General features: G+C 41.5%; 1 protein-coding gene across 2 annotated transcripts in view; it reads right to left on the bottom strand.

Moving 5' to 3' along the window:
• Positions 1 to 18,733, bottom strand: part of LOC106579873 (dedicator of cytokinesis protein 5) — a 35,479-nt gene that overhangs the window by 8,612 nt on the left and 8,134 nt on the right. For both annotated transcript variants that reach the window (XM_014160189.2, XM_014160188.2), the window contains exons 2-38: positions 12,669 to 12,752; positions 12,340 to 12,380; positions 12,192 to 12,247; positions 12,011 to 12,107; positions 11,703 to 11,851; positions 11,455 to 11,590; positions 11,187 to 11,344; positions 10,847 to 10,928; positions 10,433 to 10,562; positions 9,534 to 9,606; positions 9,033 to 9,175; positions 8,671 to 8,796; positions 8,410 to 8,534; positions 8,071 to 8,169; positions 7,759 to 7,831; positions 7,516 to 7,619; positions 6,331 to 6,511; positions 6,020 to 6,117; positions 5,840 to 5,929; positions 5,568 to 5,668; positions 5,286 to 5,420; positions 5,082 to 5,187; positions 4,669 to 4,739; positions 4,451 to 4,557; positions 4,204 to 4,340; positions 3,979 to 4,074; positions 3,592 to 3,690; positions 3,068 to 3,238; positions 2,838 to 2,938; positions 2,601 to 2,659; positions 2,192 to 2,346; positions 1,984 to 2,069; positions 1,678 to 1,834; positions 1,389 to 1,429; positions 967 to 1,057; positions 701 to 820; positions 9 to 98 (exon numbers count right to left, since the gene is read on the bottom strand). In XM_014160189.2, coding sequence (XP_014015664.1) covers positions 9 to 98; positions 701 to 820; positions 967 to 1,057; positions 1,389 to 1,429; positions 1,678 to 1,834; positions 1,984 to 2,069; positions 2,192 to 2,346; positions 2,601 to 2,659; positions 2,838 to 2,938; positions 3,068 to 3,238; positions 3,592 to 3,690; positions 3,979 to 4,074; positions 4,204 to 4,340; positions 4,451 to 4,557; positions 4,669 to 4,739; positions 5,082 to 5,187; positions 5,286 to 5,420; positions 5,568 to 5,668; positions 5,840 to 5,929; positions 6,020 to 6,117; positions 6,331 to 6,511; positions 7,516 to 7,619; positions 7,759 to 7,831; positions 8,071 to 8,169; positions 8,410 to 8,534; positions 8,671 to 8,796; positions 9,033 to 9,175; positions 9,534 to 9,606; positions 10,433 to 10,562; positions 10,847 to 10,928; positions 11,187 to 11,344; positions 11,455 to 11,590; positions 11,703 to 11,851; positions 12,011 to 12,107; positions 12,192 to 12,247; positions 12,340 to 12,380; positions 12,669 to 12,752 — 3,968 coding nt within the window. The remainder of the gene's footprint in view (positions 1 to 8; positions 99 to 700; positions 821 to 966; positions 1,058 to 1,388; positions 1,430 to 1,677; positions 1,835 to 1,983; positions 2,070 to 2,191; positions 2,347 to 2,600; positions 2,660 to 2,837; positions 2,939 to 3,067; positions 3,239 to 3,591; positions 3,691 to 3,978; positions 4,075 to 4,203; positions 4,341 to 4,450; positions 4,558 to 4,668; positions 4,740 to 5,081; positions 5,188 to 5,285; positions 5,421 to 5,567; positions 5,669 to 5,839; positions 5,930 to 6,019; positions 6,118 to 6,330; positions 6,512 to 7,515; positions 7,620 to 7,758; positions 7,832 to 8,070; positions 8,170 to 8,409; positions 8,535 to 8,670; positions 8,797 to 9,032; positions 9,176 to 9,533; positions 9,607 to 10,432; positions 10,563 to 10,846; positions 10,929 to 11,186; positions 11,345 to 11,454; positions 11,591 to 11,702; positions 11,852 to 12,010; positions 12,108 to 12,191; positions 12,248 to 12,339; positions 12,381 to 12,668; positions 12,753 to 18,733) is intronic.

The following is an 18,733-nucleotide window of genomic DNA, read 5'->3' on the forward strand; positions in this document are numbered from 1 at the left end:
CCTCTTACCAGCAGCTGGCTAAGCTCCATGAAGTCAAACATCTGGTTCTCGTGCATCTTTGCCAGCTGTTTACCCATCTCAATGGCTTTCTCCCACATCTGAACAGATAAATGCAGCAGTTGGTAAAAAGACACGAGATGTGAACATGGTTTAGACATCACCATCTGTCCGTCACTAACACCTCTATTCAATCAAACCCTAACAGCAGGTTTCATCGTTGATCTACTGTGATGAACAGGAGAAATGTTTAGCTTAACCCAGAAACCTGGTACCCATGTTTGATTGAATATGGCCCTCAGCTTCTTTTGTAGCAAATGAAACAGACACAAATATTTCTGACAGTAGCTCATATGGCATGTTCAGGGGTAAGTAGCATAGGATCTCTGACTACATATGCTGTCAAATATACTGGCACCCTTGCACGATTCACAACTTCTTCTCAAATAAGTTGAAATGTAAAAAAAAAACTTTTGTTGTTCCTACATGTATTTGTTTGATTCACAACAGCACAGAACCAAAACATTTCATAAAAAGTCCCAACATTATCTACTTTACAAGGTAAAAATAGCCATTCAACAATTTTTGAAAAGAGAAAACAGAACATTCTGCTCCATTGCAAAGTGCAAGGGTGCCAATATATTTGACCACATATGTACATCATGCTTCCTAATAGGGTCACTGGCTGAGGGTGGGAACTCACTTTGCCCTTGTCCAGGTTACAGATGATCTCCTGGAAGAGTCTCTCTTTGAGCTCCTGCTGGGTCCAGACATGTTTGCCATGACCGGGGATCAGATGTGGGGCACAGGGCTTGTCAGACCACTGAGGAGGGCAATGTACACAATACACAAAGTGCATTTAGTTTTCTAGTAATGTATGTTATAGTATTTTAACTGGAATTTTATGGAAAAAAGGCAAAGACGGTTGTTTTCATTGAAAGTCGAATTGAATGTTAATCTGAGTGAGACCTCAAGGAGTTCGGCGTGAAGTAACAGGGTGTATGCTGCCTCCGTGTAGTTCTCACAGACAAGGTGTAAATCCCTTAGCTTGTACAGATACCTGAGGACGAGGTCAGTATTTTAGAGTGATATCTAACAGATAATAGGTAGAATCTACCGCACACTCAAAGCTGATTTGTGAAGGTGCTGGAGGTAAAATGCAAAACTGGAGAAACAAAGAAAAAAAAGAGTCCCCGCACACTTTTGAATTATAGCTGAGCTTCGGTCAGTCGACCTTGCTCTGAAGAAGGTTGGCTGCCCGAAAGCTCAGTTACAATTAAAATAAATTTGCATCTGACTGGAAGTGTGCAGAGACTTTTTCCTGTTTCTCCAGAGTGATGGCTAACAAAATGGGATCCAAAGAAGAGTATTCATTAAATCATCGGTCTCACCGAATGTAAATGTCTTCCCGTTTCTTCTCCTTGTAGAAGTTCTGTCACAACCAGAATAAAAACAGTGGCAAAACTCCGCTTTTGTACAATTGCTTGATAATATTTTTGGGGGGTTAAAATCAATTGGTTCAGTGTAGAAACATAACATCTTGATATAATACTCTTCTGAGGTGGCGAGTGTGGCTCAATCTTTCAGATTAGAGTTTGAGTTCTACATAAACCAGTCCGAGGTGTTAGTTTGCACCTGGTAGGCTCTCCTGTCTCTTAGTGATGTACTGTAAGGGCATACCAGGACGTTGACGGTGCAGCTCATGCGGAGCTCAGGGCTCTCGTCATGTGTGATGGTGCGGTAGGCCAGTAGCTTCTCCAGCAGACTGCTGAGCAGCAGAGCCAGCTCCTCCCCTGACTGAGACAGGTATCTGTGCCTCCGGCAGTGCTCCAGTAGTCTACACAATACCAACAATGCAAAATGTCAATGAATGAGGGAGTTATATAGTCCTTATTTAGGTCTTGACTATGAAACCATGAGGTATGACTTATAAGAAAAAGGAATTAGCCTCTGAATGATTGGCAGGTTTATTGTCAGGGTGCTTACGTTTTCTCCAGCAGGATTTTGTACTGTTCATCCCCACGGCCTCCCTCTACCTCCTGATCCAACTTGGTGATCAGTTCATTCTCAAACTACAGGTACAGAAAGACAACAACAACAAAAATATGCTCAGCCAAATACAGCTGGGAACCTCTGTTTGTACAGTAATACTGTAAAGCCAGACAGGAAGCACTACCGTGGGCAGCTATCTCACCATGTTAAACGTGCGGCTGGGAGTGAAGTTGTGCTCACACTGCATCATGTCAAAGAAGATGGGGATGGTGGCTTTTCTCAGCTCTGGCTCAGGCACCAGGGTAGCCTTTAGGATGGGCCCCACCATGGCCGGGATGAACTTCATCTTGTGGGGGCCTGAGGGATGCATAAAGTCAGAAGCAAAATGTTACACAAGCTCATTTGAAAGGGCAATAAGTGGCACTCCATTTTCATGCAAACAACAGGACAGTAAACTCATAAAGTGGTAAACAAAAAGCAGGCCACCACCATGAAACTAGGCAATAAAACATTGTCCTCAGAGCCTTTGCCACTGAACAGGCCATTATATAGATGTCTTTATTTGTTGAATTTCTGTCTTACAGAGATAACAACCACCGGACAGTCCTTACCAAGATTATACCACATATCTCTGATCTTAAAGCCAATGCTTTTCCTCATGTCTCCATACCTGTAACCACAACATAGAATTATACTACATACTGTAGAGCATATGCACACGAACTTACAGCATCATTTCTTATACATAAAATTCAGTTCTCTGTGCAAATTTTTATTTTGTATTATTAGTTTAAGGGAATCTGTATTTAAACTAATTGAACCAAAAAAAACAACAACAAAAAACATACTTGTTCAGTATTTTATTCCGTTTTTCTTGAGAGAAGGATTCCAGTTGCAATGACTTGTGGGTAAGGAATGCCACAGTCAAGTGGAAGTAGTTGTTCCAGAGCTGAAAATAAAATATGAAACGTTTTTACACAGACATTGGGACAATGATTGAGCTAAAGAAGTTTACATTAGCAGAGAGACACGGATGTCTTTTGTCCACCCCATCAGAAGGTGGCAACTGGAGACCCACCTGCAGCTCAAAGTGGGTCTGGTCCATGAAGTACATGTTGAGGACCTCAGAGTACTGGTTGATGGCCCGCAGAAACACACCAATCTGCAGGAGGTTCATGGTCATCCAGTCGGAGGGGAAAACGTTCCCCATCAGGTCCTTAAACATGATGAATGTCTCCATCAGGAAGTCCTGTAGTGGGCCAGGGAGAACAGTTACCTTGCCAGTAGTGTAAGTACCTAGATGTATGCATCTCATGTCTGCACAAACATGTGGGGTTCTGTTTCTGACCAAGCCGATCGATTAGTAACATCCTGAACTACGCACAGCAGTCCCCTTGCATTTCTCATATTAGACCCACACAGCTCAGTAAAGAAGCAAGACAGGGAGATCCTCCCGATGTTCCAAGTCAGTCCCATGAAATGTCTATAATCGATAATCACTTCAGGAGCAGTTACAAGCACCAGTGGTTGAATGCCAGCTATCGACTGGATGATTCAGGAAGAGTCATGCCCAGGGCAGGGGAGGTGTGCCGGCCCACTTACAATGATGTCTTGTCTGGTCTTGAAGGTGCTGATGTAGTGGGCGTAGTGCATGTCATCCATCTGCTTCAAGATGGCGGTCATGCAGGCCAGGTAATGACCCTGCCATTGAGATAACAGAGCATCAGTCACCTTAGTTGTAAAACTACTTTAGGTTCCCACATATAACATGTTTTATGCTTAGAAGCTAATTATAAGATATCATTCATTGTTGCATGCTTATAAGTGCCGACTAAGTTATTTATAGGATGCATAGAAGCAGCTTTTCAGCACTGTGCCTTGTACATGTAAACTTAAAATAAATCATTTCCAAATGAACAATTGAAAGTAACTTGACTTTTTCTTTTGAGTTAGACGAAGAACTGTCCGAGTACTGAGTATGAGTCTTACAATGAGAGTGGAGGTTCTGCTCATGCTGATGACAGTGCGATTGACCCTGCGAAGCAGCCGCTCCATAATCAGCTGGACATGGCCCCGGGTTGGACCCTGGGAAACAAACAGGTCAGATCAAAAATGAATGTATCAAAACCAATCCAGTTAAGAGTTATGGATGTCACGGATTTCAGTGTTTCTAATGGCAGAGATAGAGGTGTGCTATAGCCAGTAGCCACTCACCACATTCTTGCGGTCCAGGTTGTCCAGCACAGTGCTGAGCAGCTGAACACAGGCCTCGTGGTCTGGTTTATTGGAGTGGTCATCCAGCTGCCCACTCAGCTGGTCAGTCACCAGCGGCAAGAGGACATCTCGACACTCTGTGGGGTCAAAGAGGAATAGAGCCTATTCAAATGTGTCATCCTGTGGTTCTGTTTTTAAATAGAGATGATTCTAAAGTTATGTTTAAGCCAGAGAGGCACTACAGTACCTGATTGTTTGAAAAGGTCACTCTCCACCATCTTACACATGCAACCAAGTTTCTGGCGCACCAGCTGAGAGTCAGGGATGCTCTCAATGAACTTGGTCAAAAGAACACTAGTGAGAGAGAGACAGGATGAAATTCAGAAAGAGACAAGGACATTTTATATACACGAAAAGTATAATTTCTGCAGATTCGACAGTTGAAAAGTCATTACAAGGAGTTACCTGAGCTCCACAGGATCAAAGACATTCTTGATGTCATTAATGATGGTGGGAAGGTATTTCAGTATCGCCCCCTGAAAAAGACGAAGGTCTCAAAAGTCTTTAAAAAAAGAACATGAGGGAAATATCACCGGATAAGGCTTCTGTGTTTTACAGCTCTAGTCAGCTCGAAAGTGTTTTAATTAACGTTCTTCTGCAGTTTATCAAGTAAAACTTTACTTCAACTATCTTTCACGAAGCCAGCATAAGGCTTCCATAAACATAGAAAGGGTAAGTTGGTTTGAACAGCTGACAATTATCAGAATAACACAGTAAATGTTGCATTACCAGGCTATGCCATGTTAACAGTGTGCATTAAAGAAGATGAAATACCATGTAAGTGCCAATCCCAGTTTCTCTCCCCTAAACCAACTCACCTTTATCTTCACCCCCTCATCCAGCGGTCTGTCCATGAGTGTGTTGAAGGACAGGAAGAGTGTCCGTATGGAGTTGAAGAAAGCATCCTCACTGGTCCCATAGAATCTAAGTAAACAAAATAAGGACATTGCTCATTTCACAAACTAATATTGTCTCGCAAATGTATTAGTATGTATGAGGAAGGAAGGTCCCGGCTATAATACCTGAGGTAGAGGACCCGGGACTGCACAATGAACCTGAACAGGTACTTGAGGGCTTTGAGGGCTGAGTACAGTCTCTCGGTTAGGACAGGCTCATCTGCATGGCCCACATAGTAATTCAGAACCTTGGTCAGCTTCCTGAAAAATAAATGGAATAGGGAACTCAGGCATACCAGTAATTACATATAAATGAATTCTGAATGGGTGGTGAGGTGTCAAAATAGGAGGAAGGAAAAATGAACGGCATAGAGATGAAAATGTGAGAAAGGAGAGAGCTAGACTCACATGTAAGCCAGAGTGGCACTGAAGTGCTTGTTGATGTATGTCTCCAGTACTGGGTTAAAGTGCTGGAACTTGATGTCTCCAATCAGTGTGATTATGAACACCTAGAAGAAATGCAGAGCACAGTCAGGAACCAGTGTAATACAGAATCCTGCTGGAAAAGAGTGTAACATTAATCATTTCTAATATACAATTGTCTTTTGGTATATTAATGACAGATGCCATTGATCCTGATAACTTAATGCAAGTAAGTAACCCACCAGTACAGAACTCACCAGAGCATTAAACAGCAGCGTGTCATAAGTCTCCTCCTCTGAAGTCTCCATCATGATACTGAAGAGGGCATCAAGTGTGTCCTGTAGAAACTAAGACCACAAAAGACAAATGCATTAGGCTTGGGTGTCCTTGTATGTAAAGACAGTTAAGAATGCTAACTCTGGAGCAGTCAGACTCACCTTGACAATTTCCCCTCCCTCAACCTCCATCAGACGCTGCAGGTTCTGGTCCAGCTGTTCAGGGTTGGACCTCCAGTTCAACAGGCCCAGGAGATCCACTGGAAAACAGCAGCATATCACGTTTACTGACCCTTGGATTTCATATAAACTTGAATGAGTATGTCAACACCACTCTGATTTGTATTACGAGCCGAAGTGCAGAAAGAGTTTGGTTGTATTTTATTATATTTGTTGGAGGCGGTTTGATACTTAATATATTGTTTCATATCCATTTCCACCATGGTGCTTAGAGATTAGAGATGATTGTGTACCATTCTGGGTGAGTTTAGTGGAGCAGGTGAGAGTGCCAATCTGGAAGCTGTCCTTGGTGAGTGGGATGACTCCTGAATGGTTAAAGTTTTTCCCTGTCTGCCTCTCCTTCTCCTCCACTTCAGCCCAGGAGCCTGGCAGAGTCAGGTATGTTTTTGCATCCTCAGACTTCTTTGCGTCAACCTAAGAGAAAAAAACAGATATAATACTAGAACATATTCATTGATATGTCATTTGATATTCATTGACCAGGGAGCTTTTTATTTTATATAAAATATAAAAAATAATGACTTCACTATTTAATCGATAATGAAAAATAATCCCTACAGGGAAAGAAAGATCTCCAACTGTAGTCAAATGTATCAGAACCTTCTGGTTCCACCAAGATGTCTACATCATACAGGGTCTGTGACAGTTAGGGTTGCAAAGCTACTGGTAATTTACCAATGTTACTGAAATCTTTAATAATTTTGGTAATTAACAGAACATCTATGGCAATCTAATAACTTTGGTCATTTATATCTGAATAACTTAAAAAATATATATATTCATATATAGTATTTATTTGTGTCCATATTGTCCACAAATTTCTAGTAGATAGGGAAAGGGGATACCTAGTCAGTTGCACAACTGAATGCCTTCAACTGAAATGTGTCTTCCGCATTTAACCCAACCCCTCAATCAGAGAGGTGCGGGGGGCTGCCTTAATCAACATCCACATCATGGGCGCCCGGGCAGCACTTGTTGTTAGGGTTAACTGCCTTGCTCAAGGGCAGAACGGCAGATTTTGCCACCATGCCGGCTCGAGGATTCGAACCATCGACCTATCGGTTACTGGCCCAACCCTCTTAATATATCATGCTGAAACCCTCATATTAAACACCAATGGTATTCACCAAGTTGATGGTTTAAATTTAGGCTAATGTTTTACAGCTTTGCCGTTATATTTTTTATATCATCTTATTATTTCATATGTGATATGGTCATAAAAGGGCCAGAGACAATTACAGACACCTGTGATAATTTGAGTACCCAAAAGGGCCACTAGATGTCTTGTGATAGATTACATAAAATCCTTGAAAGATACCAAAATTCTGGTAGCTTACTTGTAAACTTCAAAAGTTTCCAGTAATATACCCTCCCTTAACAACCCTAGTGACAGCAACAGACTGGTGTGCTGGTCCCACCTTGTAGACGATGAGATCATGTCTGCCGTCTCTCAGTGTGGTTCCGTCTCCTTTCATCAGGCGGACGAACGCCATGCCAAACGGCTTCTCTGATTTGTCTCTAGCTAAAGGAAACACAGCCGTGTCAGTGGGGACCCAATCAACCAACTCTGAAGAACACATTCATACTCATGCTGACCAGCTCCCAGAGGGTTAGGGGAGGCTGCCCGGCTGTCGAGTGTTTTAGAAATGTGAGGCACTCACAGTCCTGAGATGATCTGTGTCGAAACATCACCCTGAGATGACAGCGGCCCACATCTTCAATAGGAATAGTCACCTTGTAGGGGGAGAAGAAAAGGATGAGGAGAAGACTATCATGAGAAGATTATGAACAGAGAAAGTAATATCTGGTGTCTGTCTAGCATTTTGTATGCGTGAAACAATCCTTGCCAATATCTCCCCTAAAGGTTTTATGGTTAAATTGCCAAATTGATTTGGAAAAGTAATTGCTGAACTTGAGCCACCATGAGGAGAGTCCTGACAGAAACACCTGGGATGCTGGTAAGTTAACTGTACCTTGACTGTTTCATTCCAGCTTGGCTGCTTGACCTGGTAGTAAATTACAGACTTGTATTCTGTGATCCCATCATATCCAGCTCCAGGAAATATTGCTTTCTATTCAAGGGGATGGAATGAGCTTCAGTCAAACATAGGATACTTTTTTTTGCAGATAAGAACATTTTTTACATCCCATGTAAACATTAATTGGGATAATTTTATAATAAACCTTGAACTACAATGTTGTCTTACAGTCAACCAACCTACATGAGTTCACCGACATGCAATACTTGAGATCAAAATTGTTAAAGAAAGAAAGGTGGAAGCACATATAAAATGTTAGGACGGCGCCCTTACCTCCATGAGATTGCCATCGTTATCTAGAACACTCAACATCACCTCAACATTTTTGGGTGACGTTTTTTTACCACGGTCAAACTCCCCCTGCAGCAAGGTGACATAGATATCGTTCCTCACATACCCTAGAGGAGAATTAGTTGGTTAATACTAAACAAGGATCTATTGCCTTGCACTGCTGTAAAGGCAGCTACAAAGTATGCAACCCATTGTTTCAGACACAATTCAGCTACAAAAGATGAAAATGTAAACTTATGGCACCTGGGAGGATGATCTCAGGGAAGCCCATCTTTCTGACGATGGCGGTGGTGCGATCAACAAAGTGAGGGTAGTCCTTCCTGACCTGGGACAGGTCACCAGGAAGCAGCTTCAGGGTCACAAACAGTCCTGAGAACCCAACAGGGCCCGTCAACGAAGAGAAAGTTAATATGACAGAGGCAGTAACAGAATGTTCAGAATCGATACACACAACCTGTAATGGTCCTATTTAGAACCCAGACCCACGTTTCAAAAGCCCCTTCCCAGTTATAGTCCTTTGTATTTCATATTCTGTTCTACTCTGCTATATTCTGGGCAAACTGGTGAGTTGTTGCCACATAATGTCAGTGAGGGTCTCTCTTTACCCTGGCCCTTGTGGTTGACCTCCCGGGTGTTAATGACTTTGTTGAAGACGGCGGTGAGAGGCTCGTTCTCTCCAATGACCCGGGATGGGAGGAGAGGAGACATGATGAGTTGCCTCTGACGGATGTAGGTCTCCATAGCTATCCTGGGACAAATAGATTGGAAAAGTGGGACTGACCAGTGGATTGATCACAAAACACAGAGCTACGAAAAGCATATTAAGATATTGGAGGAGGAAATCCACAAAATATAAAAGTGTATGTGACCAAGAAGGAATAGTAAACAGTCTCCAGTTGCATTTTTGTTAACACTGCACAACAAACCTAGACTTGATCTACAGTATTGTATAGCAATAGAAAGCATAATGCTGTATCCTAACAGAGTTCCAAGCCATTTGACTATAATAGTATAAAAGCAGGTTGATTTCAAATGGACTGGGGAGTGGGGACCACTAACCCAGGGTGAAAATGAGCAGAGGCTGTTGGAGATTTTAAAACACTCACTGCTGAAAGGGGATGAAATGCTGCTTCTCCTCATCGTCTGCTTTTCCATGGGCAATATCTGTGATGTCCATCACTGTGAACAGAGGCCATGACGTTGTGAATGCTGCGGTGATAGGGGGCCATGGCTAATATAATAAGCTGATATCAATTCAGTTCTCTAGTTATTGCCACTGCTGCTGCTAGCATGGCCTCACTGGAATATCTTCGGTATTTGATTTCCCAGCTCGAGCCATTTTACAGCAGAGGTCTTTCACTCTGATTAAGTAAACTACAGAGTAGAGCCACAATGTCGTTTGTGTTTGAAAACTAGTTATAGGGTCCTCACACACCTGTTGCAATGTACCAGAGAGACAATGGGAACAAGAGACTTCCACAAAAACAGCATAGGTAGGATTCCAGCAGGCCAGTATGTGTGACATTAAGCTTTGTGTTGCAATAGATGGTTCAGTCGGCATTCCTCTTTCTCTCAAAATGTGTAATTTCTTAGGAAATAGCTGAGGGAAATGAGAGCTCTCTATTGCTCCCAATGATTCTGGGTTCAGTCCATTTGTTGTGACACCTGAGGAAACCATTTCTCATCCAACACAGAAATGTAATCCTTCACTCAAAACAAAGAGGGCTGTTAAAAAACGTTTCCCTGACTTCTTTGGCGAGGCATACAACCTGGAAGTGTTTTAGGGGTCAGGAAGGTAAGCAGGTGCAGGTGTGCTTAGGGTGTGTCTGGCTTTTATCAAGGACAGGGATTCCTACTGTAACTTTTCATTTCGGCTCTCAATTTACCCATTCACTCAAACTCGGAGTATAGGAAGTGTTCTGATCTCAGATTAATTGAATTCCATTGAATTGAATGTGTGAATTGTGAGCAAACAAATATAGTGAACCATTAAAAGACATCTCACCAGCCACACCAAATGGTCTCCTTAACCCTCCAGTGTGTTTCTTGCCCTCCTTGAGCTCCATGCTGCCCACTCTGATAATCTGACAGACGAGGAAGAGACGTGGCCTAATCAGGTCACTGCTGCTCAGATCCTGGCCAGATTGGAGGAGAGAATTTCAATGCAAAGATAAGAACTACATAATGCAAGTACAATTAAAGTTGCTTGGCAGAAAATATTCAATATCTTATGCAAATCTGCTTACATAAAGCTTAATGTGAGCAGTTCAGAGCCTGTCTGAGGAAATAAATGGCATGGCATAGCATGCCCCATCCAAGGACTGTCACTGCCCATCTGTCAGGCCACATGGCTACTAGTTTATAACATTTACAACAGAGAAAAAAGACAGAAAGTGGAAGGGAGGGTTTCATCTGTTACCGTGAAAAGGGCAGGCAGGTTGTTGAGTTTCTCAATCTCTTTGGGCATGCCCATGCTGTCCCAGCGCACCAGGAAGTTCTCACTGCAGACATAAACGAATCAGGAATCCCAACTCACATACCTCACTATAGCCACTCTGTAACAACCCTTTTTCGGTGTTTGACAAGATACACAAATATATCAAAAGGGTGATATAATGTTATGCAATATCTGCATATATGCGACATAGAATACACATGATTACGGGATAAAAGCTTCTTTATGGTGTCAGAAAATGGTATTGGCCGTGATGTTATCTGGTTTACTATAATGCAATGAATTGAATACATTGATATCTGACCTGATGAACTCAGACTGGTCAGGGTCATAGAGTGACATAAGCAGCTCTGCATCCTCCCCGATGTTACACACAAAGTTCTTGAGGTTCACGAAGAGACTATAGGTGTGCACCGTGCTGAACAGGGACTGGCGCCTCATCTCGAGGTTCTGCAGCCGGGTCTACAGAGGGGCACAGAGACACTGTATGAGCACACACACAATGCACTGGCAGGGCAACCAGTATGAGTCAGAGAGACAAATGAGAGAGAAAAACAACAGCTGGCCCATGCCTTCTCCTCTTGTATTCTGTCATCTATACTGCGGGATGCAGTCTCAAAGGCCCGGAACAGACTGACTGTGCTGGTGCAGTCCGGGTCCAAAGTGTTCCCCGCGTCATCTCGCACCACCAAGTCCAAACCCAGAATCCTGTACAGAAAGAAGCACATATAGTTTTAGACAGATTTACAAGGGCATATTCTTAGCACAATGACTTTACAAGCACGTTTATGTCACAGTGGAATTCGAGTACAATTCATACCGGTTTCCATAATCAATCTTAGCTGTGACTTTCTTCCTGAGCTCCACAAGGTCATCCTTGGGCAATGTTCCCGAAACTATCTGAGATCGATACTCGATGAGGCTGTAGGCCATCTGCTGTACGCCCCTGAAGAGAGTGGGCTTGTTGTTCTGTCAAACAAACAGTCATATTCATCATCACAGCCACCCAGACTTACATAGTCACACTTTTCCAAACAGAGTGAGTGTCAGAGTTGGAGAACAGTAGAAGGGTAAAGTGAATAAAATGCAAGTAGGGAGATTGATAAGAAACTAATATTTACCACGTACCACATACAGCTTGTACCATATTTGTGCCCATTCCCTCAGAGTGGCACCGAGCTCCAGTACCAGTGGTAGGTCTCCTGGGATAACTATTTCCTGTTGGCTGAAGGGGGAAGGAAAGAAATAACCAGATATCCCAAATACAATGCATTTCTAATAACATGACATGAAGTGAGTGACACCTTACCCTGTCCCTTCAACTTTCGCCTCCTTCAGGTGGATGTACGAGGCTGGGAAAATGCCCTGTGAGATGAAACGTAAACGTAAACCTCTTCTTCAAACTATTTTCTCATTTCAATGAAACACTATGAACGGATGTACGGTTGTTGCCATACCTTCCGTGATTTGTCCCGTAATGTGTACCCTCTGTACCAGCCTGGGGAGATTAGAGATTGATAGATGGATATAGAGACATGACAGAGATATAGGGATAAATACAATAGATAAGATTGATGAGAAGAGGGCAAACTAGATCCAGATGCTGATATTGACCATTCTATCTTTCAAGAGCATTTCATTAAACATCGCTGATTATTTTCCATGCATGTCTGGTATTGAGCACAGCCTTGGTTCAATGTTTTACAAAGTTCCAGAGTGTTGCAAACTGTTCTTTAACATGTGACAGCTTGTTGTATGTGAGTGAGGCTAGACTGTTCATGCTCACCTTCAAATGTCTCAAGTATATGTACAGTGTCTCCCACCTGGAGAGACAGCTCCTGCTCGCCTCTGGAGTCATAATTATAAATTGCTGAGAGAATTGACAGGCAGGGGAGAAAAGAGAGACAGTCTTACTATGTGAACCAACAAACAAACACAAAATGACAATCCCCAGCAAGCTCAAGATAAAAGAAGTGGAGACAGAAAAATGATATGAAGAGCCTAGAAAAGCTTATAGACTTTGGCCTTTTCCCAAGTCATATCTGATAAAAAGTATATAAAAAGGTATATGGCGCTGTGAAAAAGCATGCTTGAGTTAGAGTCAAATTTTTTTATGCATTGAACGAATGTACAGGTGCATTCTCATGGTGCACGTGGAATTCGGTGTTTGCCGTATACTGGAAACGCAGTTAATAGAAGGGCCCTCAATTGCTTTGAACTTCATTTTACTCTAAATCATATCCTAATACATGTACACTGCCGGTCAAAAGTTTTAGAACACCTACTCATTCAAGGGTTTTTCTTTATTTTTACTATTTTCTACATTGTAGAATAATAGTGAAGACATCTAGACTATGAAATAACACATATGGAATCATGTAGAAACCAAAAAAAGTGTTAAACAAATCAAAATATATTTTAGATCCTTCAAATAGCCACCCTTTGCCTTGATGACAGCTTTGCACACTCTTGTCATTCTCTCAACCAGCTTCACCTGGAATGATTTTACAACAGTGTTGAAGGAGTTCCCACATATGCTGAGCACTTGTTGGCTGCTTTTCCTTCTGCGGTCCGACTCATCCCAAACCATCTCAATTGGTTGAGATCGGGGGATTTTGGAGGCCAGGTCATCTGATGCAGCAATCCATCACTCTCCTTCTTGGTCAAATAGCCCTTACACAGCCTGGAGGTGTGTTGGGTCATTGTCCTGTTGAAAAACAAATGATAGTCCAACTAAGCACAAACCAGATGGGATAGCGTATCACTGCAGAATGCTGTGGTAGCCATGCTGGTTAAGTGTGTCTTGAATTCTAAATAAATCACAGACAGTGTCACCAGCAAAGCACCCCCACACCATCACACCTCCTCCTCCATGCTTCACAGTGGGAAATAAATGTGCGGAGATCATCCATTCACCCACACTGCGTCTCACAAAGACATGGCGGTTGGAACCAAAAATCTTCAATTTGGACTCCAAATGACAAATTTTCACTGGTCTAATGTCCATTGCTCGTGTTTCTTGACCCAAGCAAGTATCTTCTTATTATTGGAGTCCTTTAGCAGTGGTTTCTTTGCAGCAATTTGACCATGAAGGCCTGATTCACACAGTGTCCTCTGAACAGTTGATGTTGAGATGTGTCTGTTACTTGAACTCTGTGAAGCATTTATTTGGGCTGCAATTTCTGAGGCTGGTAACTCTAATGAACTTATCCTCTGCAGCAGAGGTAACTCTGGGTCTTCCTTTCCTGTGGCGGTCCTCATGAGGGCCAGTTTCATCATAGCGCTTGATGGTTTTTCCGACTGCACTTGAAGAAACTTTCAACATTCTTGAAATGTTCTGAATTTACTGATCGGCATGTCTTGAAGTAATGAACTGTCATTTTTGTCTTTGCTTATTTGAGCTGTTCTTGCCATAATATGGTATTTTACCATATAGGGCTATCTTCTGTATCCCCCACCACCTTGGCACAACACAACTGATTGGCTCAAACACATTAAAGAAAGAAATTCCACAAATTTACTTTTAAAGCAGCACCCCTGTTAATTGAAATTCATTCCAGGTGATTACCTCATGAAGATGGTTGAGAGAATGCCAAGAGTGTGTAAAACTGCCATCAAGGCAAAGGGTGGCTACTTAGAAGAATCTCAAATATAAAATATATTTTGATTTGTTTAACACTTTTTTGGTTTCTACATGATTCCATATGTATTATTTCATAGTGTTGATGTATTCACTATTAATCTACAATGTAGAAATTAGTAAAAATAAAAAACCTTGAATGAGTAGGTTTTCTAAAACTTTTGACCGGTAGTGTACAGTATATGCATGTATTCATGATTAGGATTTTAGGACTCAACCTGAACTCACGTTTTAAATAAAAAGAGATGATTAACATTATTCCTGTTCTTTTTCATTTCTTGAGGCTATGTGTTGGGTGGAGTAAGAGGAATTTTCCCCCTGCAGGTTTATTACAACATCCACACTGAGGGAGGTGGCGTGAGAGGAGGGGCTTGACATCATGTATTATTAATTTCTAAATCCCAAAGGAGACTGTCGGTTAAAGGTCACTTTATACAGGGCATACTGCAGCCAACTGGGTCAGCAGAGTGCCCTGCCCTCTATTCTCCTCAGTTTGTTAACTTAAGTGTCTTCCTGGAGACGGTTCCGTCTCTTTCCTCCTCTTCTCCGAAGGACACGAGTGGGAGACAAATCACACAGCACAGTATGCTCTCTCGCTCTCCCGCTGACTTGCTCTCCGCGCACACACACACTTCCTTGTCATGACTTGCAGACACACTTTCAAAGCCTAGCACTCAGCATTATCTTCCCTCTATAACAGGAACAATGTGAGGAGCTCTGTCCTGACTTGCATGGTGATAATCCTTGTTGCCGGAGGCTAGATCTCACGGCACGCTTCAACTGGCTCAGCACATCACACCTCACAGCTGAACATCAGTATCCTTTTCTTTCCATAAGCATCCTTCCCTTTCCATAAGTATCCTTCCCATTTAATTGTTTGCAGTTCCCCTTCAAATCAAATTGTATTGGTCACATACATGTGTTTAGCAGATGCTATTGCGGGTGTAGCAAAATGCTTGTGTTTCTAGCTCCAACAGTGCAGTAATATCTAACAAGTAATATCTAACAATTGCACAACAATACACAAAATCTAAAGTAAAGGAATTAAGAATATATAAAATATTTGGACGAGCAATGTCCAAGATACAGTAGAATAGAATCCAAATGAATAGGCGAGTTTTCATCACTGCTCTTTGTTCTGTGAGAACTAATGTAATATGTAGATCTGGAACAGTTATATAGCCACTATGATGATCTTTATCTTCTATGATCTTTGAAAGACCTTCTACAAATACCGCTTTTTTTTCATAGTGCAGTGGTACAACTAACCTAATTTCAACAAACAATAAGGATCCAGACTAGATCATCTACAAGACAAGAAAAAACATCCACCTGGCTGTGTATGGCTTTGTCAACATTGAGATTATTTGAGATCGCTCATCACATTACATAGGCCAATACAAATTCAATCGGATAGGCCTTAGTCATGTTGTAGCAGAGAGTGGTGCCATTCAGGCCTATACAGGATGTAAATAATATATTTCAGCATAGCATCAAACCTCATCAAAACATTTCCTTATTCGTAGTTCAAGTGGAACTGACAGCGTTTTAACTACTTTGTAGATAACAGACAATCATAATATCAGTAAAAAATATACAATTCCCAGTTTGTGCTACAAAACCAACTTTATACGAGGTTTGAAAAATAGGTTCCATTTGACTCAACATTCCATGATGTACACTAAGGCATTGTTGGTAGAATGGATTGATGCAGTTCAATGTATTATTAATATAATTCGCCAATACATTTATTGGTAGTCCAAAAAAACATTGCCATCAGGTTATAAATCACAGCTGGTCTGGTACATTGTTTACTGCCTCCATTCAGGATGCACTGATTCAGTTTCAATGACTCAATATTCTGGACAAAAACGGACAAATGTAACTAAACCTGTGAATGTCAATAGAATCAAACTATGATCACAAGTCAGTCATAACGTGGATAATAGGTTAGCAAATCTATTTATGTAGCAAGCTAAAAACACAGAGCCTTACGTTAGCTAGCTGCTAGGAGGAGTGGGTGAGTGACTAACTTTATCCCTTCGTTTTTCGGTGGCTATACACAGCTAGAGATGCAGGTGTCATTTGGTTAGCTAGCAAGAACTCGAACGACTTATCCAGCTAGCATCTCTCTGCGTACTCAAATTCACTGACTATCTACTCGGATTTCAGAGCACTCTCATCAGTGTGCCAGAGCGTAGAATAACTGATGAATTTACGAACGCACAACACTTGCTGAATATGACCGGTGTCAGTAAATGTAGGCAAAAAAAGTAATAGTTAGTCACAATCTCGCTAGATAACATGTAAACAGCCTAGCTAACCAGTTCTGCTTGGGCGAGTAAAATAGTCAGAGTGAGGTGTTCTCTCATTTGTGTCTGGAAGTAGCTAGCCAACTACAGCCAGTTAGCTTTTTTTTTTATGGCTGTTTGATAAATAGGACTGTAATGGTCCCAAAAGTAAGAGGACTTCCGTGGTATTGACATATTTGCAGAAATCCATTCAGGTGTATGTTGTAGCTTTTGGGAATGTGTTCTAATTGTCTAAATTCGTGCTGTTGTAACTGCCTGTAAACACACAGTCCAGTTCAAAGTGAATGATGGCAGGCCTGTGTGGTAAATGGCTTGTTTGTATAAAGGCCTACTGTAGCTCTGGTTGGCTATGGTGCATGGGTCTGACTAGACTCCGGTCCTGAATGAGACAGGTGGGGTTTTTTTCCGTTTTATTTACGCTTTCCCTCTATAGAATTTTCACAAATGCTTTAGTATACTTAATTCCCAAATGTTCTAAGAATTTATGAAAAAGTGAAAATTACCATATCTAAGTGCTCGCTTGTCAGAAAATGTTTTTAAAAGTGTCATTCTTCCTGGGGGTGTATATAAACAGACTTGAATACCATTTCATGTTGCTAAAATGCTGCCAGTTCCACTTTAAAACTCCCTCTGCCAACTCAGAAACAATAGCCTTTATAAAAAAACCAAAGAAATGACATCTCCCTCTAGTCATGCAGAGAGTGACAATTGCCCATTTCACCAACTTGACATCGTTCTGACTGTGTCCAGAGCCATGCCTGGCAACAGCAGAGATCTGCCCAAAGCATGTTGTGATGCAGCACTTCTGTCACCGCTAAGCGCTACTGTCTGTGCCTCAGCACTGCTCACTAGTGCAGCTCCTTCACACTGTTTTGCACCTCAACCGTGACATCCCTGGTTGGCAGGTTACATATAAACACACACAGACAGCCTCTTGTCAAAATCCTACCGGCTCTCTATAATCTGACCAAATCAGATTGAAATGCATTTCGGGAAATTTGAATGGGATTTTATTTATGTAAATAATCCTTAAAGATCATGTCAAATATTGGATCCTCTATATAGACGATTGCCTTATGATCTGGACGGGTTCCAAAATTAAATGAATATCTTAACTACAATTACTCTAGAGTACAATCAATTTCCTTCACTATGGAAAATAACATTACATTTATACATTTCTTAGATGTACTTGTTACAAAGGGACAATCTCTAAGTACTACAGTTCACAGAAAACCTACAGATAAAAATATTATATTGACAGCTGATAGTTATCACCCTCTTCCCCTAAAAAGAGGTTTACCAGGAAGCCAATGTCATAGACTGAGTCGCATCTGTGACACAGAGGAAGAATATGATAGACAATCAAATACTCTCCGAGTGTTTTCGTTTGAAAACCTGGCTTGATTAAGCTCAAAAACAAGTTAAAAGCTTGAACAGAAGACAGTTACTTAACAAATCCCAACAAAAACAGAATAAACTGTTTTCTGTAAACTATATACTTACTTTCAATGATAGCCATAATGGCATCAAGTCTATTGTCAAGAAACACTGGCACATATCATCATCAGACTCGTCTTTAAATTCTACCTTCCAGAATCCACCTTTATTCAATTATAAACGATCAAGACATCTATCAAACATATTGGTTAAATCAGATGTGGTCAGAGAGAGAAAAGAGGCCTTCATAAAAGGATGTTTCCCCTGTAGAGCTTGTACCTCTTGTAGCACCATAAGGAAATGTTCTAATTTAGTATGCCCTCAGACTTCTAGGACCTATGAGATAAAATAATGTAGAACTTGCACTACTAAAATGAGTTATTTATATGTCAGTGTTTTTGTAATAAGATTTATAATGGAAAAACATCCTGCACCTTGAAAGTACATCTCGGAGAACAT

This window comes from Salmo salar, chromosome ssa20 (genome assembly GCF_905237065.1).
Source record: "Salmo salar chromosome ssa20, Ssal_v3.1, whole genome shotgun sequence".
Taxonomy (NCBI): domain Eukaryota; kingdom Metazoa; phylum Chordata; class Actinopteri; order Salmoniformes; family Salmonidae; genus Salmo; species Salmo salar.